The sequence below is a fragment of the Porcisia hertigi genome, chromosome 27 (assembly GCF_017918235.1).
Source record: "Porcisia hertigi strain C119 chromosome 27, whole genome shotgun sequence".
NCBI lineage: Eukaryota > Euglenozoa > Kinetoplastea > Trypanosomatida > Trypanosomatidae > Porcisia > Porcisia hertigi.
Window position 1 is genome coordinate 2,293 of NC_090586.1, and position 27,944 is coordinate 30,236.

The following is a 27,944-nucleotide window of genomic DNA, read 5'->3' on the forward strand; positions in this document are numbered from 1 at the left end:
CCCAACCTCCTCATGGTAACTTGGTTCCTCGTACCGACTTTGCCGCAATTTGTCAGCAGTGCTGTCGTGCGTGACGTTTAGATTTGTGTGTGTTTGTGTGTGTATCGGCGGGTGTGTGAAGATACGACAGCCGCTGACACCCTTGGTGCAGAAGTTTCTGGGAGGAAGTGAACAAACACCAGTGAGAGCAAGGGGTGAAAAGCAAAGCGCGTGAAAAAAGAAGCGAAAAGAAGCCGTGTGCCGTGGCAAACGCATATCTTATCGTGGGAAATCACAAAGCACAACCCACACTACTCACAAAGAGACAGGCTACACTCCATGGAATGTGTCATCTCTTTAGGACGCCCGACGACCTCGTGAAGATGGACCGCACTCTCTTCATAGAATGGAAGCCTAAAATGTGCACGAGGGAACAGGCGCTGCGGGCACGCTGTGAGCTAAACTCTAAACTGGTGGATTCCACAGAGGAGGTGAATTGGGGCAGGGGAGATGATGTACGATACTCGCAGTGCAAGGAATACAGCCACGGCGGCGTCCCTGGGATGGTGTTCTCCTTCCACTGCTCTGTGCTTTTGGGAATGCTAAGGCGGTATCCCTATATTGAAGAAAAAACGCATGACGTCCTTTCGTCTAGACTGCATCAGGAAATGATACCTGTTCGGGCCGAGACGAGGCGGACCTTCTGTATTCACCCGCGGAGTAGTAGGACAGCCTGCTGGAACTGTGATGCACACAGCCTACTGGTGGACGGCGGGCACTAAATATGGACGTCTAAGTATACAGCTGGAGTAGCTTACGACCCTTTTCCACGTGCTCGTTCGCTGGACCCAGTGCTTCGAAGATGGATCTAATAACCTGTCGTGCCGGCGTGGCCGCAGCTGGTCCCAGACAGAGGTCCTTTGGAACTAGGCCACCCTCCTTGAGAGCGGGAAGCAGCTTTGGTTCCGCTCGAATGAGACGAAGACATTCCTCGATGGCTTGTCCTACTACTCCCTCGACGTAGAAAGCAACAGCGCGCTTCAGATGGTGCTTGTAAAATTGCAGCGGCTCGCTTACAAGCTCGTCGAATTTGAGGAGCCGCATGTAGTTGTCCGTGTCAGGGTCGTAGTCCACAAGCGCAATGAGTTCGATGCGCACAACAGCCTCTGCGACGCCGCGCATGTCCTTCGGTGCAAAGGGGAACTCCTCCCGCACCTGTGCGACGAGACGGAACGCCTCATCACGCTGCTTGGAGGCAATGGCACACATCGCAAGCCCACACAGAGCCTCTGGCGCCGAGTTGTAGCACGGCTCTCGCTTCAGTTTTTCCCACAGCTCTGGAGTCATCTTCTTGTTGGGCACATTGTAGCGCTTCTTGACGATCTCCATGTCTTCCATTGACATGCGGAGAGCCTTCTCAAAGAGTTGCTTGCCTTTAGCGGGGTCACCAGCCTTCATCTTGGCGTGAGCCGCAGCGATGAGGGTCATGGAGTTCTCGTCGTCGTCGTCCTGCCGCTTAACTTTCTGAAACACGGAGCAGCCTTCGGCCTCGTTCTTCGATTCCGTTTTGGCGTAGTCAATGAACGCCTCCACCGCCTCTTTCACATGAGATTCGGTAACAATCCCGACCAATTTGTCCAAAAACATCTTATTGCGTACAAAGTATATCAAGGGGAACATATGTGGGTCTATGTGAAATTTGGCCATCAACCCTGGCTCCTGTAGGCAATCCACTATGCCCAACTTGATCGCCAGTCCTGCATCCTTGCCAAATTCTTGATACAGCTCGCCAAAATTGTCGCCCTTGAGGCGACGATTAGCCTGATCGACCTGGTGGCAAACTATCTGCGTGTATCGTTTCACGTCGGGGTGATTGGTGACCGTGAAATACAGAAACAAAGGCACTTTTGAATCCATTTCAGTCGTAATGTTCTTGGAAGTGACCTGGACAACCCCCAGAAAAAGCTCACGCTGCCCATCGGGTATCGATGAGGGGCAGTGAGGCTCCTGGCAAGCGCCACCTGCACCTCCGTGCAAAGTCGAAGCCAACCGCCGTGACATCGCAGCCACTGGCTCCCTACGAGAAAAAACCCTAGACAACACGCCAAGGCCACCGAGGCTAGTCCATCTGCTAGCCAAGCACAGACCCGATGCTGCGCCGGGAACGACAGTGCACGAGAAACGCCTCATTCTCTAACGGCGCGCAGTGTGGAGAAACTTGTCGAAAAAGATAGAGGAGCCGCGGCTGATGGTTTCAGCCTACACTCGACAAAAAAAAAGGAGAGGAGGGTGGCGCGGATGGCATAGACAAGATGGTGACGAAAAGAGGGGGTGCTGCGCAGCGAAGAAAATCTCACACCTGTGGTGTATCCGTGGCAGAATGGACAGGGTGTGGCGGTCGGGAGGGAAGGGGTGGTGTCAAGTGTCCTCTGCTTCTTGAACTGCGCCACGCATGTCGGCGTCTAGTAAGCGCAGCGATGCCTGGGAAAACCCCCGACGGGGCAACGAGAAAGCCTGCCTGTACGTCGAGGTATGCCAAGAGAAATCAAGAATCCCAATACACGGTCGCGGTGGCCGTGCAGTACAAAAAAAAAAAGTGAAGAGCGCGTAAGCAAAAGACAGAAAAGTAAGAAGACCCAGAGAAAGGGGGGCTTTTAATTTCCAAGAATATACATATATGTATATACGTCAAAGCAGTGCGGTCGTGGGTGGGTGTCTAAATAAAAAATCGATAGTCGATCATCGTCTTCTGGCTCAAGTTCACAAGCCCTTCACGGATGCGGTAAAAATGTACAATGACCTCCACTACGAAAGCGAGCACCATAGCGACACATATGTTGTGTAGCGATGCATCAATCGCGGCAAACAGAGCCGCGTACAACACAAAAAGATCAAAGTCTAGCCCGCACATAAATGCGCGCCCGTACGACTGAACGTCGTCAATGAAAAAGAGGTCCTTTCCACCATTGTCACCGCGCTGCGGCCCGTTCATGTACATGACATTTGGCGGAAAGTCGAGCCACTTCTGCAGCACAAACTTCACCAAGAGCGTGCTTTCCGCGCGACGTACACTTTGCTGGAAGGCGTTGTTAATTCGGTCACGGATCGCCAAAGCTGTCTGTGAGTAGACGCAGGGTTTTCGAGAGAAACCGAGGAGAAAACTGAGGTAGTGCCATTGGCCTGTGTTGATGGCGCGCTCATGCTTCCCAAGCGAACGCTGATGCTCTAGATGCAACTCCATGTAGCACATGTAAAGGTACTGCCGCGTGTACGGCCCGAGGTGTACTTCAAAAGACTGGCATTTACTTTGGCCTCCCAAACCGCGCACCGGCAGGTTGCCCTGTGCCTCTAGAAAGAGATTGTTCTGGAACTCCTCCATACTGACATCGGCGTGAGCATGAATGGACTCACCGTGAATGTAAAAGCCCCACTGTTGCTCCAAGAGGATTATGATGGAGATGTTTGAAACGGAGCACAGGTCGACGAAGGCCTGCAGTGGGTGCACAACGACAAAGCGGTGGTATATTTGGTACTCCAATAGGTACATGACCAGTGCCACAGCCACCCAACAGAAAGTGTCGACAGCGACACGGAGGGTATCAAAGGAGACAGTCATGTCGCCCACCTCCCGTGATCTGCGCGGGACGCTGGCAGACATGCTCTGGTAATCGAGGCCAGCCAGAAAAAGAAGAACGATTGCCATTGTGAGCTGTGGGCGCCAGTAACGCAGTGCCTGCAACCCGTTCAACTGGTTTGCCACAAAAGTTGAGCGCCACATGCTTACCGGGACAACCTTGGCTTCACGGAGCAGCTGCCCTTTGGATCTCTCCCAGTCAATGACAAAGTAGTCCGCGTTGCACTGTTCCGCCAATCTGTACAAAACCGTGACACCCTTCGCCGCGACGGCGACGTACAGCATCACGTTGATGTAGATATCACTTGATCGCATCGCACGCGACAAAGACGACTGATTCTTGTACACAATGAAGAGATACCAAGATGCAAGGGCGACAACAACAAAGAACATGTTGCCAATGTGGTCGCATAGGTTCACAAAAAAGCGCCCCATCGCGAGCCAGTCAAGAACGAGGTACTGTCGCCGTCGCATCCAGCCATAGGTGCGCACCCACGCTGAGAAAAAACACACCACACACACAACAATCAGTGTAATCTTCAGTCCGTCACTTACAGCATCTGTGCTGGGTAAGTAATAGGAGTGCATCTCACGATCGAGCGTGTAGCCGAACCGGCCGGTTGCGCTGAGAGGTGTTTGACGTAGTGTGTCAAGGGCGTCCTCTGCCGCAGCGCCGGTAATCGTGGACGTCATTTTCGAAGAGTACTGGAGCACGAAAAGGGGGGTGGCAACATAACGACCGTCTCGGGGATCGGTCCCGAGGATGAGACTGGCACTGCGTAGCACCGTGACGTAGGTGGAGAGCGGGAAACTTTTTGAAATTCCACTCCCGCCCAGGTTATCGTGCACGTAAAAGCGCCGCCGGAACCCACCTTCAGCTTTGGCGCCGTTGCCTCCAGCGGCGCCATGACCTCTGTACAGCCACGCATCGTTGAAGGTCTCGGGATAAAATCTGTAGTTGGAGTAGTCAGGGAGGAGGGGTACAGGCAGCAACCGCGACGAGTTGGAAGGGTCTCGAAGATAAAGATCATAGAAGATAGTGCTGTTTGCGCGAAGGAACCAACGCCAGCTGACATGGCACAATGTGGTACGCGTGTCACCGGAAGTGAAGAACCCTTGCAGCTCTGTGTTCACGAGAAAACATGGGTTGAGTTGGCTTATCATAGATTGGTACCCAAGCCAGTTGCCAAAGAAATCGAACGCTGACACGACAAACTGCAACTCTTGGCGCGCCGAGACGCGGAACCGCGTCGCGATGCCTCTCAAGACGTCTGCATTGCTTCGGGTGTAATACAGCCATGGAAGTCCCTCCACAGTCTCGCACTGTGAGTCGATGCACGGCTTGCTATGTTGAACATGCCAGTACAGCGCACAAGGCATAGCGGTGGCTTGATATGCCATTAAGACGCACAGGTTAGCCAGCAGATTGCACGCGGTGGTGTTGCTGCGGTTGCAGAGGACTGCGGCGCCGATGGAGTACGCCTGTGCTGCGAAAATGGTGGTGGGAGGCCCAGCTGCGCCACTGTTGTCGATGTTCGGTGGGGAGAAGACGGTCGAAGTGCCCGAGGCTGCCGCGGCCATGGACTCGTACTCGTCGATGGGCACGCAGGAGCCATCGTAGAGCATTGTGAAACCACTGCCGCAGCGGCACTTGCCAGTGTCCACATCCTGTATGTACGGGAAGGAGCAAGTCACGCATGCTGGGGATGCACATGGGGCGCACATAGCCGCCGTCAGCACAAGTTGACCGACCTGCTGCGTTAAAACGCTCCCTGGTGCACAAACACACGTTCCTGCAGCTTCGTCGAAGGTAGCATCGGTCAGGCAAGTCAGCTGGGTGTCTCCACCGCAAGGTGAACAACGCTGGGACGCGTTGACAGCTCCAGCATTGGTCACCATCATTTTCTCAGCAAAGCAGTTCACACACGATTGCTGACCAGTGCGCGCGTCCACGTGCAAGGCGTATCCTGTCTCGCACACGCACGCGCCCTGGACTCTGCGAGCGTGCGCAGGGCACTCCTGGCAGTTGCGGTCTTCCAAATCTAGAAAGAAGCCAAGCGGGTCGCATTCTGTGCTCATCTGGGATGTCGCACAAACAGCGCAAACTACCACTATCAGTACGGCGCTGAATATCCAGTATCTGGTATAGCGGCGAGACGAGAGCGCCTGCAACATTTCACTCGCTTAGATTTCAAAAAGTGAGTTAAAATGTCAACAAAAAGGGGGTATAAATCTCTTCACAACAGAGAGATGCCGCACACGACACTGGGATACCTGTTTGTCTATGCGTATGTGTACTCTTGCTTGACAAGGGGCAATGCACGACTCTATGGATACGGCCTAAGCCTGCATCTGTGTGTCTATGGATGTACAGGTCACTCTCTGGTGGAAGAGAGAGAGGGACAAAGTCACTATCAGAAACAGCGACCCCCGCCCCAACTGTCGCTTCTGTTGCTTGTTGTTGTTTTCCTCTTGTCGCCGTTTTGCGTTTGTTCCCCTTTTGACGTGTTGCCCCGTTTTTTTTTTCGGGGGGGGGGGGGGGGGTGAAGAGGAGGAAGATGCACTGAGGGAAGCGCGCGTGACAAGACACGGTAACACCAGATGAAATAAGAGTGATTTGGAATTGAGGGGAAGGAAGGCAAAGCATCCGTTGAGAGTGCGTGAGTACAGTAATGCTTGAGAACCCAGTAAACGAGGATGAGTGTCCGCACCCGTCCCATTCAGCTCTCTGGCACACACATACGTGCGCCAGGTAATAAAAATAAGCAAATGAAGCACCGTTCGGCTGCTGGTGTGCTCCCTGTCAGCGCGGCGGTGTGAAGTGAGGTGAGGTCGAGTACACGAAGCTGGAGCCATGCCGCCGATACTCCCACTTCATGGAGCTGGATTGAGAAACCGACGTCTTGCTCTTTTTTTTTTCACCTAAACGCTGTTTTCACTTCAGTTGCTCTTATGCGATTCTCAGGAGTGGGCGCAGACACATATATACGCCCGACACACGGGATTGGTACGACGGACACCTTGCCTTCGCGACGCACACGCGCACACCTACACCACGCTGTCACAGCACGGAAGCAACACGACATACAAGAGCCTCGCGTGTCGGCGTATCGGCGCATCTGTAGGAGCGGACAAGTCGAACGACCTGAGTAAGATTATGTATCACCAAGAGAATATCGCTGTTCATTTCCTGGACAGTGAGAAGATGGTGCAGATACGCGCGACAGTGCCGCTTGCACGTGAAGCAGTCGCACCCTTCAGCAATAGGGTCGATGTCCAGCGTGAAGATGCTGTCGTTCAAGTCAACAAGTGGTGGAACAGGTGCTGAGGCCACCGTCGCTGAGTCACCTATGGGGAGCTGCAGAGCAACGCCTTTCTCGGCCAAGGCCCATGGAAATGGACACTCAATCAGCGACACACTGCTCGCCATCGCGGCAAGCAGCGCCGTAATGCTGGGTGCAACGCACATGGTGAACTTCTTTGCCGATAGTTGGAGCGACTGGAGTGTTTGAAAAAACTCGCAGATGTTTTCTCCGCGAGGCACGGCTTCTATGTAGCCGCTATCGTGTGTGTGTGTGAAGGAAATAGACGGCAAAATAGTGCACATCAAGCCCGAAGTGTTTTGGGTCTTGGCCAACCACGCCTCCGAGCGAGCTGTGGCAACGCGTCGCCGCTTGTTGATGGGCTCAGAAAGAGGAACAGATTCGTGTAAACTTACCGCCATGGTTGGTTGCGTTGCCTTGACTACGTCACACCATTTTTCAAACGACAAGACAGTGCGGCCTTTTTCGCTATCGCCAGCTACAGCGGAGTCAGTGGACGACGCACTGGCGTGCAGACCGTAAAAAGACGAGCGCAGAGTTAGCACAGTTTTGTATCCGCTCAGGCCGCAATACGCGCTCAGGGACATCCTGCTCTCAACGCACGGCTTCACAAAGTCTATCGCCTCGAACACACTGGTAGCCAGGATTCGTTCCGACGGCTCTAGAATTGCGTTCACCTGCGCAGGCGTCAAGGTTGGAACCGCGCCCCGTTTCGTGGGGATCGCTAAGAACGGACCTTGACAATCCATAATAGAGAGAATTGCAAACAGAGAGGTGGGGGTGTGGGGGAAGGACTCACGGCTGTCTCCGATTTCGTGGTTCTGCGCACTGAAAACCGAAGTGACGGGTAAAGGAGTACCAGATATCAGCACGTGTTCGCTGTGTCAAATGGGAGAATTGAAGAGAGGAAAAAGACATAAAGGGGTGGTACAGGCGATGGCATCGATGCAGCGCACAAAGTCGCGCAACGGCATGGCAATTACGTATATACATAAACGCACACAATCCCTCCTCTCATATCACATGGAAGTTGAGCGGCCAGAATTGTTTTGCGTGTTACCCTGCGCGTTGACATCAGCATCATGGGGAAGGCATCGCTTCTCCAGTTGAACTAAATGGTCAGGGGGGAGGAGGGGGCAAAGTGCAGCAGCCCTGGAAACCAATGGTAGACACGCGGACATGAGATAGTGCGTGGCTCTGACCGCTCCCATTGGTGACACAGGTGCCTGTTTTTTTTTTTTGTAGAAATGAGGTTTCTTGGTTTACCTTGCTGTCGCCGCCGCTGCTTTTTTCCAAGCGCGCGTTGCAGAGAGACAAGTGAGAAAACCAACTGTGAACCATCTAGAACATTATGGCTCCGAGATCAGACACATGTCCGCCAGCTAAGCCCCAAATAACTACGAAGAATATATATATATATATATATGGGTGGATATAACGAGTAAACACAGTCCGTGAATAGAGATTGTCAATAGAAGCGGTCAACCCTGAGGGAAAGATGCGCAAACAGCTGACGTCCGGTTTTTTGATTCTACTTCTGCTTTTTTAATTCCTCGTCAATCGCCTGCAGACGCTCGAGCACAGGCGGGTGCGTGTGGTGAAACGCTGAGTACAGTGGATCGGACGTTAGGCTCCCACGGTTTTCCTTCATTATCTTCAAGAGACCCCTTTTGAGGCTTTCGCAGTAGCCCATTGTCACAGCGAAGCGGTCTGCTTGAAACTCGTTCCGCCTTGAAATATAGCAGAAGGCGTATCGGATAAGCATGTCCACTGGCGTGTAAAACACTTCAGCAAATATGGAAATGCCCATGACGGGATCGACCTCACGGAAACCAAAGGCCTCATAGCTCAGCTTGTTGAAGATAACCAAACGGGCACCGTAGCAGAACAACATGAGCTGCCCAAGAGTCACGGCGATGTTCACGTACATGTGATTGTGTTTCCAATGGCCGAGCTCGTGGCAAAGCACTGCGAGGAGTCCCTCGTCATCACCCTTCAGTTGCTCCAGAAGAGTGTCGTAGAGAACGATATGCTTGCGGCCAAAGCCGTAGAAGTAGGCGTTGCTGTGGTGCGAGCGACGGCTGCCATCGACAACAAGCACACTCTTCACCGGGAAGTTAAGCTTTTCGCAGAGCTGCAGAATCTTCTTGTACGTGGACGACTCTGGATCCAGTGGGGTATACTTGTTGAACAGCGGCTGAATGACCGTGGGCATCGCGAGAAGGAAGAACAGCAGCATCACAGACATTCCTGAGAAGAGATACAACGGGAAGCGCTCACCGAAACGCTGCACTACAAACTGAACGAGCTTGATCGATACAGGATACAGGAACGCGGCACGCAACAACAGACTTTTGACAATATCTTTGACAAACTCTGTTTTGGTCATCGTGTTGAAACCGTACCGCTTCTCGCGGTGGAAGTTATCGTAGTAGGAGAAGGGAATGTCGAGTGTGGTGGAGACCAAATCCCCAATCACAGCGACGGTGTAGTTGTGAGAGAAGGAGCCAGCCGTCAATCCCGTGCATTGTGAAACAAGGTAGTACAGACGCGAGGAGAGCCGCAAGAAAATGCTCAAATTACCTGTTACTAGAGACTTTGCTTGTTGGAATAAACTGAAGGTGCTGCACTCCACCCCGTACGCCTGGGTCTGGCTAAACTCCTCGTCAGTATAACTATTCGTGAAATATGGTGGAATTTCCTTTGTTTTCAAGGCGCGGCGCTGGCGCAGCAGCAAGTAGGCGTCCCACAGGCCGATCACATTGACCGATATGACTGCAGTCTGTAAAAAAGGGTTCAGTGAGAATGACATCTTATGTTCTCCACGGCCGCAGAGTATGGAAGAGAGCAGAGAGTGTTACGCGATGGTGCGAGCGTCTATCGCATGGAATGAGCTTCCAGCACAGATAATTCCACGGAGACAAGACGGCAAGGAAGAGGGAAAAGAGCGGTGAAAGGGAGGGAAGAGAGAGAGGGTGGTTCCACTGAAGGGAGGGGGGACGACAGCATACGAGACCACCGGAGATGCAAAAGTGAAGCAAGTAGGGGAAGAAAAGACAAAATATGGGGAAGCATGGAAAAAACATCGATCTCGGAGCTGCCCGCTCGCGTGGGAGTCCATGAAACACACGAGCTGAAAAAAAAAGCGTACATCAGCGTTGATGTTCCCTACGGCGTTTGCGCCGGTGTCTCAACTCCAGATAACCGTTTCTTACTCTCTGCTTTCTCTTTCCTTCTTCGAGCCCCACACTGCCCCGTGTCAGCAGGGGGAAGAAAAGCAGTCTGGCAAGAGAGGATGGATTGATCTGGTGTGCAGCTCAGAGAGACGACGCTTGCGGCGAAGGTCGGTCTCATGAAAAAGGAAAAACTGTGGTGAAGGAATTGTTACTCGGTGTTATAAAGTCATGGTCGTAGTCGCATAGACTGCAAGCCTTCGTATTACGTAGTGCTGCCCCCTCTTATTCTCCATAGCGTGGAATACGTTCTTTTCAGGAGTCGAACTCTGAGAACTGGAGCGGCCGAATCTTTGTACTTTCCTCGCGCCTCTTCTCAGCCCAGTTGCGTGTCAGCTTGCGCTGCTTCTGGGCAAGCATGCTGTGGTAGCGAACCTCGTGGCCTAGCTCCACCCGCTGACGCTTTTTCCTCCCCCCTTCCTCACCGCTTGAGCTAATGACGGTGCCCTTGCGGTTGTCCCGCGCGAGTTCGCGGTCTTCGCGGATGTAGGTCTGTAGCTCCCGCTGTACCTCTGATGGACTTTTGTCGATGCCGAAGCTCTGTGCGACGTGGCCCAGGTGTAGCGTGGAGGAGAAGAAGAGTGACTTAACTTGCTTCGGCAGGCCCGCGTAGGCGCGGAGGTAAGACTGATACGCAAAAAGCGCAACGCGGTAGATGCTGTCCTTGGCAGACTCACCGCGCTCGACGTCCCGCTGCATTGCAAGACGCGAGATGGCACGCTCTAGCGCGGACGTGCTCTGCATCCACATGTGGTTCGACTTCGGGTCCAGTTTGGTGAGGTAGAAAAGAAATGTTTCGTATTTGCGCTCTGACATCATCACCGCCTCTTGCGTGTCGCTCTTGTGCATCTGCGAGTGGATGAAGCGCATCAAGTATGCCGCGTAGCCGAGCTCGTCAGGCGCAAGAAACAGGATCGAGTCGCCGCTGTTCCCGATACGTGCGGTTCGTCCAATTCGATGTACGTAGCTAGTGGGGTCGGTTGGAGGATCATAATGCACAATCCAGTCAATCCTGGGCATATCGAGGCCGCGGGCAGCCACGTCTGTGCAGAACAACACGCTCTTATCATTGCGGCACTTGCCAGTGCCAAATTTGAAGGCGTGGAAAACGGCGGCTCGGTCCACCTGTGACATGTTTCCATGCAGCTTGAACACATTGGCATCCAGAAAAGAGCGCTGCGACGCCTCGGCGTGGTCGAGACCGGAACCTTTCTCCATCTCATCGTCGCTCACATCCTCAAAGGTGACAACCTCGTCTGTTGCACCGCTCTCGTCGAGGTGGCGGTTAGCGGCCTCGATCATTTTCTTCGTGCTCATAGATGAACCACGCGAGCGCGTCACCAGCTTGCCCTCGTAGGACTTTTTGTGAAACGGGGAATGCAACCGAGAGGCGAGCAGGTACAAGAACTCAGTACTGTCCGCCGTCGACACAAACACGATGATCTTTTTAGCACCAGCGTCCAGTTGGGCGCGAAGAAAGCTAAGAAGAACCGACAGACGGTGCTTCACTGGGACCATCACATAGTGCTGTTTCAACGTCGTGGGGATGGAGAAGGTGTCTTGTGTCTCCCCGATGCGAGCGATGTTCTTGCGCAGTGCGAAGTGTGACAGTCGCTCTACGCCCTCTGTGATGGTTGCGGAGACAAGAATACGTTTCAGGTTGGACGCATGGAGACATTTTTTCTCTAACAATTCCATAATCTCGCAAATTGCCTTTTCGAACCCCATATCAAGAAGCCGATCCGCCTCATCCATAATTACTGTCTGCACATGGGCAACGTTGAAAGAAGCGGTAGTCTTGAGGTGATCGAGCAGCCGGCCAGGAGTTGTGACGAGAATAGGGAGGCCTTTGCGCAGCCTTGCTTTCTCCTTGTGTCGGTTCTCGCCGCCGTGAACGCCACCCACCGTGATGAACTGCGCGCAGCGCACCAAAGTGCTCACCGTCTCTGTCACCTGAAGTACAAGCTCACGGGTTGGGCACATGATGATGATGAGTGTGCCTACATCGCGCGTGATGGGCGCTCTGTCACACTGGACTAAAAGACGGTGAAGCGTGGGGAGGGCGTAGGCCAGCGTTTTGCCGCTGCCTGTCTCACTGCGTACAAGGACGTCGCTGCCGGTGTCGAGCATTGCCGCCCAGCACAGTTTTTGAATACGGGTGAGATTCTCGATCTTCATTGAGTCCGTCAACGGGCGGCGCAATTTCGGATGCACCAGATGAACGAGTGAAGGAAGTGACTCAACGTCTGTTGGATTGTTTGCACGAAAGCTTGACGTCTGCTCGGGCGCGGTGGCTAAATGCACAGACGATGAGGTGGCTGTGCCCCCCAAGATTTTTTTAGGCTCCCGCAATGACACCGAGCTTGATTTCGGCGGTTCGACTAGTACGCGAGACGCAAGGTCTCCTTTCTTGGTTGGTGTTTTTGTCAAGAGGACTGACTGTGCTGTCGAAGGGCCATTTTCCTCATCCGGGTCGAAGACGTTCTCCGCCTGGATCTTCCGTATTGCATCTACGAGGGCGCTTGACCCCTTTCCAGTGCGAGCAGGGGATGATAACAGGCGCTGAAGGGCGTCATCCTCGCCACCTGTCGATAAACCCGAAACGCTCAGGTACGACGACATGGTGAGAAATCTGCTGAGGCCGGTGTGCGCGAGAATGGAAGGGAGAGGAGGGGAGAGGAGAGGGGAGGGTAGAAACCTCTGCCAACGACTCAAAGATACAATGGAGAGAGAAGGGAAGAATGAAAAAGGCGGACGTGCGGAACAAGAAGACGCAGAAGGGAAGGGGTGAAGGGGGTTGAAGGGGTTCAAAAAAAAAGATACCATGCTCACTGATGGTACTCTCGGCCCAAATAAACTCGTCGCAGCTGTTAGTGTCACCCTGTGGACAATTTGAAGGTGATGGACACCCTCTACCGCTCAAGTCCTATTAAAAGAGAAAAGATATACTCGAGTCCATTTTTTTTTTGCTTTTGAGGTGGTAAGAAGATGTCTCCCTGTATCACACTGGGCGCGCATCCGGGCCTATCTGGTGTGCCAGGTATGATAAGCTCTGTAGAGGGCACTGTGTGTGTGTGTCTCTGAGAAAGAGACGCAATGCGTGCCCAAGGATGCAGTACAGACATCAGACTAGTGTAGCACATCCTCCCCGAAAAAGTAGAAGACAAGGCAGCGCACGCAAAACAATGCGAAGATGTTAGTCCTCCTTGCGACTCAGCTTGCTTCGGTACCCCATCTCCGCCATGAGCTCCTCCCGCAACATGTTTCGTTGGGATTGACGCTGCCTAACATTGTAGAGTCGCAGGCCGATCATAAAGACACCAAGGATTACGAAGGCTATCCAGCCTTGATTCACGATGCCTGAGAAAATCGAGCTCTCGAGCTCAACCTTCTGGTGAGTACGCGGCATGATTACAACGACGTTGGTCTGTTAAAGTGTGGTGAAGAAGTGCATCTGATAGAAGGTACGAAAGCGGGGGATGGGAAAGAGGCTCTTGTCTCTGATACAGTCTACTAGAACAAGTGATGACATGCGAACGCGCGGAAAAGACGAGAAATGACACCACGTAAAGGCAACAACGCCCTCCATCAAGAGTGACTCCAAAGAGCACAAGGCACAGCCATTTCAGCATCAACACCATGGCAGGTGGACTGGAAGTCCCCCTCAAAGGACCGATCACACACTGCAGAGCTCTCTTTCCCTCGCACGTGTGTGCGTGTGCGTGTATGTATGGAAAAACAAGGCGGAGTTGCAAGATAGGGATCTATAGTGACCGCTGTAAATCGCTCTCTCTCTCTTTGGTTGATTTCTTTGTTGTTTTGTTTGCTTGTTTGTTTCTGCGCCTTGGTGCATGTACGATACATCACCGTGTTTCATGCACCCATTGCGCGATGTACGCTCGATAGTGATTAGAGTTACGGCCCCTCAGAGCGGTGGGCCCAGCGTCCCCATACGTTCCAATACCACGGCTTTCCATAGGCGGTTAAGAGCGAGATGCCCGAGCGGAAAAGAATGCGTGCACTCCGCGATATGTGATGAAGACGATTGCGAATACGATCGGCGAGTTGTAGCGCAAAAACCATGACTGAACAGATGACGTGCGGCGAATGAAACGCAGCGTCACAATGCCGTTTTCAGCTGTCATCTCATCCGCCTTTGAGACGACCACGCCGGAGTTCAGTAATCGATGCGCACGGCGCTTCCGTGAGACTTTTTTGCTCTCCAGGACGGAATCCAACGCACCAGTGTTGCGTTTCCCCACGCATGCTCCCTTCACGCCTCTCGTGTCAATGATGATTTCGATTGCATAAAGAGCCTCCTGCACCCGCCACGCCTTGTTGTTGGTTGTCTTGAATGGCGCTCCCAAAGCTTGAATAAAAACACTGCGTTGGCTGGTACCGTCACAGGTGCTACCGCCTGGTGGACTGTTCAGCTCGCCTGAGTAAGTCCTCATATAAGTTGTGGTCATGTCAGCTACCTGGACTGGGCGCTGGGGTGTGCCGAGGTAATTCTCCTGGTGCTCGCACACAGTGTAAGAAAGCTCATGTCCGTCCTTGGTCAAAAAATCAGCGAGCGCTGACATGCTCAACGAGGGAACGGCCGACTGCCCGCTGATTGTCATTTCGGGAGCACCTTCCTCTTGCCAGTCAACGACGGCGGTGGTGTTCTGAAATGTGACGACCCCCAGCAACGGCGACCGGCATGACGACAATACCTCCACGCTCCACTCCCCCGCAGCGTTTTCGTATATGTCAGCCGGCAAGTGAAACTCGTGCGCAGTGGCTGGGACAAACAGCACCAGCAAACTCAGCAACAACATGAGTGGATGCGCCATCTTTCGACTCGGGGGTGAAGCAACGCAACGTACTACTTAAGCTTCGACGAAAAAAAAGACACTTCCACGGTAGTGAGGGCAGGGCCAAAAGAAGAGGGAAAGAAAAGAGGGGGTGGGAACGGCGCAACGAGGAACGATAGTAGTAGCAGTGGTACCAAAGCACAAGATATGAAGAAGAGAAAGAAGGGGGTGCCATGGATATGCGACCGAATGTGGATACAGCCCAAGCAACGACTCGAACATGCGAGCATCCTCACTTTTAAACGAGCCTTCACACAGACACTCGCACTTGGTCGTCTAGCGCATAAATGCGCATAGCGTTGAGCAAGGCGGGGGGGGGGGGCAATGACGAGAGCGGCTGGCTGCATATTTGTGATGCGCTTCAGGCAGCACCGCTCTTGCATTCCGTCAGTCTCTTCGTCTTCATCTTACTTCCTATTACTACTTTGTGGAGCTGTATACTTTGTTAGTCGCTGGGGTGCGAGTAGTACGTCCCCCTTTCCACCATCTCATGCGCCACGGCAAAGAAAGCGTCATCGGCGTTGCGAAGCAGCTCCTGGGAATCCCGCTCGCGCTCGAGACTGCAGCGCAACGTGTCTTTGATGAGTGGGGCGTTTGTAAACCCTGGCCTCATTGACACCACAAACTTTTGTGCTTGGGAGCGGCGATAGGGGTTCCACGTGCGGGGCCGCCGCTTTCCGGCAGCAAGAAGCCCTGGGAAGTCGTTCCGCCGAACGGCCGCATCTCCAAAGTCGGCTGCCACAGCGGAGCAAACAGCGAAGTGTGATGCGCACACCTCACTGACGGCACACTGCGCACGGCGGAAGCGCCATTGTAAAAACCGACGCACGCGTCCAGGGAATGCCTTCGGTGACACGACAACAAGTGTACCATCAGCCTCCAGCATCGATTCAGCGACGAACAGACTTTCCCAAAGGTAATTGTCGACGTCCACATCGGCCGGAATGTCTACCAGCACCAAATCTTTGCTTGCCGGGCCACAGTAAAGCTCAAAAGCACTCTTCAAAGATGCATTTAGTGGTGCCCCCTCCAACAATGCGTCAAGAGAAGGCTTGGTGCTTGACGCCGCGAAAGAAGGCATCCGCTCGCGGTGCCTTGCTCGAAGAAGCTGCGCGACGTCGAGGAGGGAGAGAGATAAACTCACTGTATTATCACTGACTAAAGGCATCGATGGATGCCCTGTTGTCAGGATCACAAACTGGGCCTCCAGGGGAGCAGACTCAGTCTTTCGAGCGAACCCGGGAAGATCCATGAGGAGATCAACGGCACGAAGTGAGCCTGCTTGAGATAAAACTGGCTTTGGTGCATGACCCTGAGTGGCCCTGGCTGCACGCGAAGCTCTGCGGTTGGCTTGCTCAAGAGCACGCATGGCTAACGCTGGCCGCGAAGTGCTAAGAAGAACCTCCTCCACTGGCATGTGCACCTGCCTTTTCCGAAGCAACATCGACAGAATAAACGAGGCTGCATGCTCGGCGGCGGCTGGTGGCCCTGGCCCTAGCATCTTCACGAACGACAGGAACGACACACAGCGCTTCGCTGCTCTGAGCCCAGCGCGTCGCGGACGACAAAGAGCAACGTAGACTCAGCAAGTGTAAGAAAGAAGAGGGTCAGATGGGGGAGGAAGAATTTTTTTCCGAAAAAACGAGGGAGTGAGTATGCATTTGCAACTCGCGCGTCTAGCACAGGAACATCAGACCTCACAGGACGTGGATACACCTAGCAAGCAACTTTGAGATGAGCAACCTGGGGAAGCTTGTATCTCATGTACACGGGAAACGGTGATGGCTATCGGGGGGCGCAGCCCCCCTCCCCCCCCCCCCGACACCCCTCTTGATGGACCGTGTACTCGGGCACCCAGCAATACTGCGCTGTTTACTCTTTTTTTGCGCTCACTATTGTCTCGAAATGCACCCCGAGAAGAAGAATCCCAGAGATTCAGTTGGGAAAAATCGATACACGACGACGACGTAACGTGGTCATCCATCACACACACACAAACACACACACGGATACCATTTGTGAGCACGTGGACGCTTCAAGCGTCGGGACGTGTCGGAAAAAGGGAGCCGTGTTGCCTGCGTGTGCGTGCATGTGTGGTGGATGCATTCTTCGCGGAGTCTGCCGTCAGTACTGCCGTCTCACTTAAGTGCGCGCAAAAAGGGAAAAAGTTTCAGGCACGAGCAGCGCGCCCATTTCCTCCCGCTCTTCTGTGATGTCAGCGTTAGTCTCCCTCTCATTTTCCCCGACGCCTTGCGTGCTCTCGGGGCGGCGCAGTATCACTCCGCACACCACTATATATCAAGCGCTGCATCAATGACACCGATCCTCTCGCAACAGCGCTAGGGTGCGACACTGGTACCCCCAGGAAAATGTGAAAAGAACGCCGCGTGGTCAAAAACGCACAGAGCGATTGGCGGGTAAGGGGGGAAGAGAAGCGGGAGGGCACGAGGGCGCCCACCCTTTATGTTCGATCTTTCCAGATAAAAAAAGCGCAGCCTGATGTGGCTGTTTTGAGGAAGAGCTTTGTCCCTCTCCAGTCCCTTACACTACCTCTAGTATGTGCGCACGTGTTTGTGAGGCACAGAAGTAAGGCATGTGTGGGTGTGGGTAGTAGTTGTTGGGAAGGAGGGGAGGGGGGGGCCATGAGGGTTGATGCCTTTGCACTTTGTCTTGGAATTCTACCCTTCTCTTCCCTATCGGGCGTGTGGTGGCGATGAGCAGTTGACTTTACATGAATAGCTTGTTGGGTGTGCAACACACTTTGAGTCCGTCGTGGGGAACCTGTGGAATTATGTAGTCGTGGTGACGCCCGATGGCGTCATCGTACGCCGCAACGTCACCCTTGTATGAGGGATCTCGGTAAATCTTGAGGTCGTAGTTCAGCACCACGTACCCCAAGGCCACTTGGGTCTCGATCATGGAGAGGTGCTGCCCAAGGCAGTTGCGGGGGCCGTTTATGAAGGGGATGAAGGCGTAGGGGTCAATTTTCTTGGAGAAACTCATACCCTTGGTGCTTCGATTCAGGTATTGGGTGTCGTTGGCAATCTCGGCGTCGATGAACCGAGTTGGGTCGAAGACGTCTGGCTTGTTCCACACATCAGGATTGTTGTGCACACCCTCGATGCCCACAGCGATCGTGCAGCCAGCGGGAATGCGGACGTCGGCGTCGAGGCCGGTGTCCTCCGCAGGCCATATGTCGTCCTTGGCGGCGTACCGCATTACCAAGGGCACCACACTGTGCCGCCGCAACGTCTCGCGCAGCACTGCGGGGGTCCACACCAGGTTGCGTACATCCTCGACAGTCGGCACCCCGCGAGGACCGTAGCGAGTCTGCACGCTTTGCTTGCACCGGGTGGGATCGAAGAGGCGCTTTGCCTCCTCGAAGATCCTCTCGCGGATCTCTGGGTGCCGCAGAACCTCGTAGGTCGCCCACGTCAGCAGGGCCGCCGACGTTTCGTGTCCGGCCAGCAAGATTGTCTTCACGTCGTCACGGAGCTCCATGATGATCTTTTTGTTGATGTAGCCGATCTGCTCCATGCACAGGGCCAGGACATCGGGCTTAGCAGCGTATTGGGGGTCGTTGCGCTGCTCCCATCGGCCGCGAATGATTTCACTCAGCACCTTGTTCAGCTCAGAGAGGCAGTGGCTACGCTCGCGCGAGCCGTGCAGGAAAGGCATAAAGGCGCGCCAAGGAGCCCACACACGTTTATTACACTCGTGCACGATTGGCAAAAAGAGCGTTGGAAAAATGCGGTCGGACTCTTCAGAGGAAAGTGACAAAGCACTCTCGCTGATAACCTGCAGCGTCAGGTGGCGGTACTCCTCGCTTAGGTCAACGAACGGGTTCTTCGCGTCAATCGCCTCGAATTTATTAAAGACGTGCTCGACCGCTCTAATAGTCATTTCGGGTACGCTATCCAGAATGTCTACACGCATCGCATGCGACAGCAGCAGACGCCTCTTCTTCCACTCTTCATCCTCCGAGGTCACCAGGCCGGTACCAAGAAGACACATGAAGTGCTTGTACGCAGCCGCAATCGCTTTTCTGTAATTGCGCTGGTTCGTAAGAAGCACGCGGCGCAACAAGCGAGGCTCGTTAATGTAAATCACTCGCATACCAGCCACGTTGAACACCACCAGGCGACTCGTCTGAAGAGCGTCGATACCCTTCCTTCGCGGCAGCTTTTTTTCAGGATAAAGGCTCCAATTGTACATTTTCGACCAGGGACGGGGTCCAGCCAGGAGAAGGGCGTGCCCCAGAAACGGAATGCCGTTCTTCACAGTGGGCAATTTGGAAAGATAATAATCCATGCGCAGCCCGGGTAGCACAATGGTGATCATTACGTACAGAATGAGACCCGTCACAACGGCAGTCGCCAACGTTGTTGACACCACGTCCTCGTGCCCCAACACCACTGTGGCGTATGGCTGGACCGAGGAGGGCAACTTCGCAGCAGCATTCTGAAGCGCAGCCGCGATGTAACTTTGAAGTACGTTCGTGGCCATGTCCAAGGACTTCTGAACAGAAAAAAGAGGGGAGTCAGACGCTCAGTGTGAAATGAGAAGGGAGAGCCCGCGATGCCTTTCTTTGTTGTTTAGCTGTGTTTTGATGTTGGACAATAGCAGCGTCTATAAGGAAGGGGGGAAAAAAGAGAGAACTCCCTCGTGAGGGTGGGCCTCAATACGTGTGCACCCCGCAAGCAGAGATGAGGATACGTGAAAGCAAAGTCGTTCCCAAGATCTGCTGACCATAGGTGCAAAGAGCAACTAGAAGAAGCCAATCTCAGCTCGCTTTTTCGCGGCAGACTGGGTGAAGCAGTTTGAGTTTGGTGATTGAGACACAGACAAAAAAAAAGCCAGCCCAAACAAAACTGACACCGAAAGGAAAAGAGTGAGAACAAAAAAGGGGGTACTGATAGGTTTATATAATCGTGAAATTTGCGCTAACCAGCTGCTGTGCTCAGAGAGAGAGAGGGGGGCACCCGGGAGTAATGAAGCAAGAAAAAAAAAGAGAGGAGGGGAAGAAGTATGAAGTAGATTACAACCATGGGTAGTAGGTTCGGTTTGCACATGCTTTGTAGGGCCGAGTGCGCGTACCAGTGTATGAAACAGTGATTGGTGTGGATCGCGGTTTCGAATGCAGCGCTTATTTTGGCTAATAACCCGCACGTGTACAGTTCGATTATCCGCGGCTTGTGAGAGAAAAGGGAATGCACACATGGCCTCTCTCGTACTACCGCAGACTGAAGTTGTCACACGTTCGCTCAGTGGGAAGCAAAGGTCGAAAGAGGTGCCCCCCTTTTCCTTCCCCTGCATTTTATTTAGGGCAGTCGCACACCTCGGAGATCGACATGTAGGGGGAAGGGGTGAACACCAAAACAAAGCTGCTGCAAAGGAGGTGCACACACGAATATCCGGGAGATCGAGACGGGTGGGGAGAGCGTGAAGAGGGCGAGTAAAAACAATGAAAACGAAGCAGACGGTGAAATTGAAAATGGGAAGGGAAGCACCTACGCACACACGCACACACACACACACACACACACACAAGAATATATAGATGGAGAGAGAGAGAGGAAGATACGAGCCTCAGAGGCGTGAACATACACACGCCTCCCGACCCCCAATACGTACACGCAAACACAATGAATAGGATACGTCAATGGCACCCAGTCAAATATAGGCGCCGGGGGGGGGGGGTCGGGACAACATGAAAAGGCAACGACTCAGAGAAAACAAAGGAGTAAACGAGAGGTGGCAAAACAAGGGCGTATGAGGAAACGGAGAAGGCAGAAGGTCCATCAGCTTCATGTACATGTAAACATTGGTTTGCTTGCGGGTTCTTGATTCGAACACTAAAGTGGGGGAGTGCGTGAAGAAAAATTTGAAATAACAAAGGAGACATGTGAGCAACCGCGTGAAGGAGCAGGAAGTAAAAAGGACGCGTGCAGCCAAGAGACTACACAAGTGCGGGTTAAACAGTGCAACGGCTCGCATCTATCTGGGTGGCCTGCGGTCGGTTGTTATTAGCCACCGTTTTCGCGCCGTCGTTCTCTTTTTGCCCGGCCCACATACTTACACCCCTTCACAACACTGCAAAGCAAAAACAAGCGGAAAAAGAAAAACAAGAAAAACGGAAGCCGGCTCGGCTACTGATACGCCAGACTGCTCGCCTTGTGCTTTGCTAAGAGCGCCTTCAGCGATGGTGAACCCACTTTCGAAGTCGGCTGGCCCATGCGAGGAAGGTCGTTCTGCGCCGAAACGCTGTCCACCTTTCTTATATTCGCCGGGTGTGTGGTGCGAGGAGAGTTGCTAACCTTAAAAGACGAGTCAGTGTTCGTGGTGGTGCTCTTGTATCGACCGCTGCTCAGCAACGCGGCCACAGGATAGTGTGAAAGCGTTGAATGAGAAGCGCAGCTTTCGCTGTTCACACCGCCTGGGGCATCCCCGTCGTGCCGTTGCGCCAGAACCCCAATGGCAGTCATCTCCGACGCAAACTCTTCCATGAGCTCGTCCAAGTCAACACCTCGCTTCGCCGCTGAAGACGTCGCTGTAGGAGAAGTTGTTTCAGTTTCCTTGAGGGGGTTTCGGCGTCGCGGTGGAGCATTGACGTCGTGATTACCGACGATTGGAAGAAGAGTGGATGGCTTAGCCTTGGGTGGAGTGACACTAAAGCTGGGGGCCGCACTTGGCGAGTGCACGGCGCTGCCAGTCGCCAGCGCGTGAGGCACAGACAGCCCCCCTTTCCCCGTCTGAACGTTTTTCAGGCTCGCCAATTTCTTGGAAAGTGAAGTTTCTTCGGTTTCCTGCGAGCGGCGTTTTCCATTCATCACAGCTGTCGTTGACAGACTGGAGCGCTGCTGGCCGTTGCCGAACGCTGGCAATCCCTCTGGCAAAAGGAGCCCGCGCCCACAGAGAGACGACGAAGCGTTCTGGAGCGCGTCAAGGGGTGGTGGAGTCGTAGACAATCCGAGAGGAAGTTTCGGCAAAGACGAGACAGGATCCTTGGTGGTGCCGAGCACGTACATTTTGCGTGGCGAGGCGCCCGAGAGGGAGGCGTCGATAGTGGTCTTGGCCCCTTTCAGAGCCGCCAGTGGCTTTGTGGTGGAACTTTTGAGGGCGGGTGGCGCTGTTTTCGATGCAGACAGCATCCGATTAGCCATGAACGCTAGTTGATCAATCGCGGCGGCGGATGGCGCGTTGCCCTCGTCGATCCCGACATTGAAGAACGAGTGTTGCAGACATTGCTCCGCTGTCAGTCTAACTCTCGGGTCGTAGGCGAGCATCTTACGCAAGAGGTCAACCACCGATTCCGGGATATGCGATGGGAGAACGTGAGCAAGACCGGTACCAGTGATTACTGGGAATGTGTAGCGGATCTTCTTTGCCAAGCGAAGACCTCCGGGCCACAGCTCCTCAGTGGGGGACCCGAGAACTGACATTATCTTGAAAAGCTGATCTACCTCGTTTGTGCCTGGAAAAAGAGGTCGCATAGTGATGAGCTCCGCCATGATGCACCCGGCAGCCCATATATCCACCGCAGCGCCGTAGAAACGATCTTGCAGAAGCAGCTCAGGTGCACGATACCACCGCGTCGACACGTAGTCGGTAAACGGTGGGCGAGCGCGGATCTCTTTCACAAGGCCAAAATCTGCTAGCTTGAGGACCTCGTCGCCATTCGCATCTTTTCGAACGAGAAGGTTTTCTGGCTTCATATCCCGGTGGAAGTAACCGCGCTTGTGGATGTACATGAGTGCCTGCAATATTTGGCACATATAGCTCCTTACAAGCGGGTAGGGAATCAATGGTGGAGCAGCAGACACCGTAGCGGATGATTCACCTTTCTGCTTCGCCTTCTGTATTACGCCGAGTAGATCTCCGTCCATGTATTCGAAGACAAAGAAAAGCTCGTTGTTCTCGCGAATCACCTCACGCAGCTTCACCACGTTCGGGTGTCCATGTATGCGCCGCACAACATCTACTTCAGGCAGCTTGACGCACTCCTCCCACGTGTAGAACTTTCGTTTCATTTTCTTGATGGCTACGAGCTGGCCGGTTTTCTTGTTCACGGCCTTGGCAACGGAGCCGAAGGTGCCGTCGCCGATTTGAGTGAGAACCTCATACTTGTCCATGGCGATGTGATGTCTCTAGTAATCTAAAGCTATGGAAAAAATAATAGTAATACCGGGGAGGGAGGTACAGAATACAGGTAACAAGCGATGCCCTAGCAATTCATGAGATGAAGGGGCTGAGAGGGAACGCGTACGTACATGCTAGATGTGTATGTGTGTGTGTGTGTGTGTGTGTGTGTGGATAGGGGGGATAAGACAACATGTGCATATGTTGGTGCATATGCACACATAGCAAAAAAAAAAAGAAGGGGGAAGGTGGGAAGGAACAAGGTAGGTCAAGAGAAGCATGGATAAGCGCACGGGTGCGCACAAGGGAATCACAAGAAAAGTAGTGAACGAAGCGTTAGGAGAGAGAGAGAGAGAGCAGCTGCTCGACCTGGTGCCAGAAAGGTGCCCGAAGTTTAACACACAGACGTTGTACCCGATACTGAGATCAGCGTCTCAAAGAAAGAGACCACCACGAGGCGAGTAACGAGTCCCCCCCCCTCCCTTTGCCCTCCTCTCCTTTCACGACTCAAGTATGCACAAGCAAACTACAGCGCAAGGTGTGCATTTGTGCGTGGAAATGTATCCTCCACTGAGAGGACACACAACCCTATATCTGGGGGCGCATGTCATACCGCTAAACCCCAATGTCTCAAACACCTGTCATCGGCACCCATTTGCCTTCATTTGAATCAGTCACCTTGCAGATATTCTACGACTACTACGGGATAAAAAGGGAAAGTAAAAAAAAGGTGAGAAGACCATTCTCGTGTTCACACAGACACACACACACACACTGGCCTATTGCCCACTTAGCTTAACTCCTACTCGTCCCCTGCGAACACGAAAGGGGACGCACAAGCGCGTAGCTACAGACGCACAGATACACATCCACCCGGGCACGTATATGATGCCCTTTTTTTTAAGGGTGAAGAGAATGCGGATCCGGGGGCCAGGCACCGCTCAGACCACCGTTGGCGGCAGCGATGATGAGAAACCCAATCACAAAGTTGGGTATCATGTTGCTAATCGACCACGCGCCCAGCACAAAGAACTGGGTGGTGAACGACTTGGGTACGTACGCAGGCCTCAGACTGTTGAACTTCATCGGCACAACACAGCCCTTTCCGATGGGAGCGTTCACACTCTCATAGAAACGAGTGACGGTACGGCGTAGCATGACTGAGAACGCGTGCAGTCTCAAATAAGATGAAATCGATGTGTGTCTGCCCCTACCTTTATTTTTTTTTTGGGGGGGGGGAGGTCAGCGTGTGCTTTCGAGGAGGACTTTTTTATGATGGAAAAAAAAGTGCAGAGGAGGTGTCCAGGACGATGAGAGACGTTTTGTAGAACAGTAAGCCACCACTGCTTATAAGTACAGCGTGTGCGATGCTCAGCGAGAGGAGCAACGTTGAGAAGCGCGAGTGGATCTCCACCCTAATGCGGCCTTTAGCACCTGACCTAATCAGGTACATAAGAGCATCAGCTTCCATGCAGTACTAAGCTTGTGTAAAGGCCGCTATAGGGTCCGCGTTGGGGAGCAGTGACGCAAGACAGAGGTGGAAGGCATTTCCTCCTGTTACTTTGAGCCCGGTCAGTGCCGCAACTTTGACTTTGTATGGTACTCTACTGTGTGGGCGGCGAAAATGAACAAGCAGCACAACCCCAAAATGACTACGCCCTCGTCAAATGGGAGAGAGAAAAAATGCGGGTGGCCCAAACAACATACACAAACCCACTTGAAACTGCGCCTCTCCACTTTTACAAACCGAAGAGAAAAACATGTGAACATAAAAATGGAAAGAAAAACGTGAATGGATCGAGAACCGCAGTTGTCACATACGAAGGCAAACGATACGAAGGTGTGTACGCAACAAGCGGGGGAACGGGCAGAAGCCACGAACGGGGAAGAGACAACACTTTGCACTGAATGAAGGAAAAGAGTGCAGAACCCAAAAGGCAACGGACACACAACAGCAAAGATAAGCAACGACTTGAGGGGTGTAACGGGTTCCCTTTTACCGCTGAAAATATGAATTGAGCAACCACAGACTCCCTTCACCACCACCACCACCACCACCCGCCCTGTCCATTGAGCCCCCTCCGTGCGATGCGATAGCAACCAACCACACTATTTGTTTTCTTCCACACAGAAATGGCAGACTAAATCACCGGAGAGGAGTCGTTGTCTCGGGCCCTACACGAACACACACACACACACACGGCGTTTCAAGGCCGCCTCGCAGCCAGCCCTATCATGCCGGTTCGCCACGCAGTGCGTCTCTCGCGAGGTGGCGCAGACTCCTCGCACTCGTAGGCAGTCAAGGGCAGAGTGAGATGCGAGCCTGTCAGCTTGGCACATCGTCTCGCATATGAGCGGTACAAACGCCTGCACCCTCGCGGGTCATACTGACGCAGCACCATCCACGACCTGACCGCCAAGATGGGCAGAGATCCGTCACTCGGACCTCCCGCGTCGTGAGTACCGGGACCGTGCCACCAGCAGAGAGGCACTACGTCATGAGCAAGGAGAATATGGGGCCGCGTGGATTTATCCTGCAATTCACCCTTCCTTCCTTCCTCCCTCCCCCCGAAAACTCACGACGAGGCGTACCCCCCCCCACCGCCATTAATGAGGACAAACGCGGAAAAGAAAAATGAGGTCATTTACATTGCAAGGACGGTGTCTTGCATGCGCTCAGCAGCGGTGCAGCTAAAGCAGGGTTACCCGTTAAAACATGCAGCAGCTAGAATGAAGACGGGAGTTCTAGAAGTACAAATGAAGCTTCAAGTGACCCCGCTGTGCACAGAAAGCTCGATAAAAGTATGTGAGCCTACCTAGACGGATGGTTGGACCTCCTGCTCAGCTCGCGCGGCTACGACCTCCCGCTCTGCCGAAAAAGAGTCGAGCACGGTGGAGAAGCTGGAAAATGTCTCCATAAAATGCAGGATAAACGCGGAGAAAAGTCCAACACCGTACGAGACCTCCCAGGTGAGATGATGATTAAAGATGAGGCTCAGGAGGGCGGACGTTCCGTAGCTGAGGGGAACCTCAATGAACAGGAGTGAGAGCAGCACGAACAGCAGCTGCGCCTCAGCCGACCGCATGTCTTTCACGAACGGTTCCATTAGGCTCAGGTTGAGCGCCAGAGCAAGAAGAAAATACGCGGTAAGAAACCAGTGGTAGCCGTTGTTGAGGCTCCAGTCAACGCCATCGTCGAATAGCGTCACTACGAAAAATAGCGCTTTCAAGACGTACGCCCCGCCCCCTGCGAACCCCACTGCCATTACCAAATACACAAACCGTGCTACGTAGTGCCGAATGGCTGACTCTATAAAGGGACTGCTAGTGATGAGATCTGGGTTCTGTGGAACAATAACGCGCACGAGTGTGTACGGTGTCTTGCACTCGGCACACACGCGACGGTGGTCCGGGTTGCTAGTCATCTCTCGCCACCGTTCAAGACAGTGGCGGTGCACAAACTGGCTCGAGCCGTTGCAAGCGCATGGTGCGAAGAGGTCGTCGAGCTGCCGCGAAGAGCGGCAGATGCGGCATATTGGCCTCGGGCCATCTTCCTCCTCATCTCCACCCGAGAGGTTCGCAGTGTTCAGGTCGGTGCTTTCCCGCTCCGAAACTGTGACGCGCTCGTCAGCCGGCGCACGGCGGTATCGTGTGTTCAGCCACCGAGGGTACAACGTGCAGCACGCAGCCAGGCATGCGAGGGCTTGCACGTTGGCCCACACATACGCCACACTCTTCTGCAGAGCGCCCCCTGCCACTTTGGCGGCACGCTGAAGAAAAATGAGCGGGCCGGCGCTGATGTCTCCGTTGTACAGCAACGTGTGTGGTAATGCACCCTCGCCTCTACGCTGGCCGGCCATCAGCGCCCCAACCTCCCGCGTCACGGTGAGGAAGGAAAAGGTTGTCGCAGCGCTCACCACAAGAAGCACCAAGCGACCCGCTACACTCTCGATCCACCACCGATGGTTGAGGGGATTGAAAGTGGGCGGCGGGCTCAGTACAAGGACACCGTCCACAAGTGTCTCAGCGTCGTGCGGGAGGCTGCTGTGGAGTCGGACTCGTAACGGGCTGTTCAACGTGTACCGCTCGTTTAGGCGGAAGAGAAAGCGGGCAGAGTACTGGGTCGGATCTATTTCTTTGTAGCTGCTCGTGTATGTCAGCACTCGCGAGGAGTAGCACTCGTCTGTGATGTCGGCGCACGTAGCACTGTCTTCCATGCGCATGGACCCATCTTTATCGGGATACGCAACGTCTGAGCGATTCAGCTGCCTCTTGAAGTCTTGCAGCGCCTTGGCGGTGCTGGCGAGCGGCGTGGGGTCTTGCCAAACAACGGCATCGAAGTTGGCTTCATAGTGGTGGCGAAAGCGGAACATTAGATATACAATGCAATCTTCAAAATTGCATGCATCAGTTGAGCCAGATTCCACGACGCAATACGGAACAATGAGAAGCTCCTGTGTGTCGACCACATAGCTCTTTTCGTGACCGTGAAACTGGAGAGGAGCCACAGAAACGGCAGCACTTGGCTCATACTGTGACACAAAGAGACTGCGGTGTCCAAAAGACACAGACTCAGACGTGCTGGTCGTCGAAAGTATACGGGAGTTGTTAATGTCGAAAAGGGCCAGCGTCAGTACAGATTTCGATGGGGGACTGGCGTACGTAGATGTTAACGCAAGGGAGCACAGGGCGAGAACGGCCATCATGGTGGCGAATCCCTGGTGAAGCGTCGTCATTGCCGCGCTCGAAAGGCGAAGGGACCAGGGGATATGAATGGAGG

General features: G+C 53.6%; 12 protein-coding genes across 12 annotated transcripts; all 12 read right to left on the reverse strand.

Moving 5' to 3' along the window:
* Window positions 1-771: 771 nt before the first annotated feature.
* Window positions 772-2,169, reverse strand: JKF63_03167 (uncharacterized protein; the record flags this gene model as incomplete). The annotated part of the gene is made up of 1 exon (XM_067899188.1): window positions 772-2,169. One exon carries the CDS (start codon window positions 2,167-2,169, stop codon window positions 772-774), a length of 1,398 nt encoding a protein of 465 aa, XP_067755978.1.
* A 526-nt stretch (window positions 2,170-2,695) lies between these two features.
* JKF63_03168 (uncharacterized protein) lies at window positions 2,696-5,788 on the reverse strand (the record flags this gene model as incomplete). Its single annotated transcript, XM_067899189.1, has 1 exon — window positions 2,696-5,788. One exon carries the CDS (start codon window positions 5,786-5,788, stop codon window positions 2,696-2,698), a length of 3,093 nt encoding a protein of 1,030 aa, XP_067755979.1.
* An 886-nt stretch (window positions 5,789-6,674) lies between these two features.
* On the reverse strand, window positions 6,675-7,685 carry JKF63_03169 (uncharacterized protein; the record flags this gene model as incomplete). Its single annotated transcript, XM_067899190.1, has 1 exon — window positions 6,675-7,685. The coding sequence occupies one exon, from the start codon at window positions 7,683-7,685 to the stop codon at window positions 6,675-6,677; it is 1,011 nt and encodes a 336-aa protein (XP_067755980.1).
* A 782-nt stretch (window positions 7,686-8,467) lies between these two features.
* Window positions 8,468-9,748, reverse strand: JKF63_03170 (uncharacterized protein; the record flags this gene model as incomplete). The annotated part of the gene is made up of 1 exon (XM_067899191.1): window positions 8,468-9,748. The coding sequence occupies one exon, from the start codon at window positions 9,746-9,748 to the stop codon at window positions 8,468-8,470; it is 1,281 nt and encodes a 426-aa protein (XP_067755981.1).
* Window positions 9,749-10,424: 676 nt separating this feature from the next.
* Window positions 10,425-12,791, reverse strand: JKF63_03171 (uncharacterized protein; the record flags this gene model as incomplete). Its single annotated transcript, XM_067899192.1, has 1 exon — window positions 10,425-12,791. The coding sequence occupies one exon, from the start codon at window positions 12,789-12,791 to the stop codon at window positions 10,425-10,427; it is 2,367 nt and encodes a 788-aa protein (XP_067755982.1).
* A 574-nt stretch (window positions 12,792-13,365) lies between these two features.
* JKF63_03172 (uncharacterized protein) lies at window positions 13,366-13,578 on the reverse strand (the record flags this gene model as incomplete). The annotated part of the gene is made up of 1 exon (XM_067899193.1): window positions 13,366-13,578. One exon carries the CDS (start codon window positions 13,576-13,578, stop codon window positions 13,366-13,368), a length of 213 nt encoding a protein of 70 aa, XP_067755983.1.
* Window positions 13,579-14,152: 574 nt separating this feature from the next.
* Window positions 14,153-15,004, reverse strand: JKF63_03173 (uncharacterized protein; the record flags this gene model as incomplete). Its single annotated transcript, XM_067899194.1, has 1 exon — window positions 14,153-15,004. One exon carries the CDS (start codon window positions 15,002-15,004, stop codon window positions 14,153-14,155), a length of 852 nt encoding a protein of 283 aa, XP_067755984.1.
* Window positions 15,005-15,470: 466 nt separating this feature from the next.
* On the reverse strand, window positions 15,471-16,526 carry JKF63_03174 (uncharacterized protein; the record flags this gene model as incomplete). The annotated part of the gene is made up of 1 exon (XM_067899195.1): window positions 15,471-16,526. The coding sequence occupies one exon, from the start codon at window positions 16,524-16,526 to the stop codon at window positions 15,471-15,473; it is 1,056 nt and encodes a 351-aa protein (XP_067755985.1).
* Window positions 16,527-17,752: 1,226 nt separating this feature from the next.
* JKF63_03175 (uncharacterized protein) lies at window positions 17,753-19,531 on the reverse strand (the record flags this gene model as incomplete). The annotated part of the gene is made up of 1 exon (XM_067899196.1): window positions 17,753-19,531. The coding sequence occupies one exon, from the start codon at window positions 19,529-19,531 to the stop codon at window positions 17,753-17,755; it is 1,779 nt and encodes a 592-aa protein (XP_067755986.1).
* Window positions 19,532-21,174: 1,643 nt separating this feature from the next.
* JKF63_03176 (uncharacterized protein) lies at window positions 21,175-23,157 on the reverse strand (the record flags this gene model as incomplete). The annotated part of the gene is made up of 1 exon (XM_067899197.1): window positions 21,175-23,157. One exon carries the CDS (start codon window positions 23,155-23,157, stop codon window positions 21,175-21,177), a length of 1,983 nt encoding a protein of 660 aa, XP_067755987.1.
* A 907-nt stretch (window positions 23,158-24,064) lies between these two features.
* Window positions 24,065-24,322, reverse strand: JKF63_03177 (uncharacterized protein; the record flags this gene model as incomplete). The annotated part of the gene is made up of 1 exon (XM_067899198.1): window positions 24,065-24,322. One exon carries the CDS (start codon window positions 24,320-24,322, stop codon window positions 24,065-24,067), a length of 258 nt encoding a protein of 85 aa, XP_067755988.1.
* A 1,658-nt stretch (window positions 24,323-25,980) lies between these two features.
* Window positions 25,981-27,900, reverse strand: JKF63_03178 (uncharacterized protein; the record flags this gene model as incomplete). The annotated part of the gene is made up of 1 exon (XM_067899199.1): window positions 25,981-27,900. The coding sequence occupies one exon, from the start codon at window positions 27,898-27,900 to the stop codon at window positions 25,981-25,983; it is 1,920 nt and encodes a 639-aa protein (XP_067755989.1).
* Window positions 27,901-27,944: the final 44 nt, after the last annotated feature.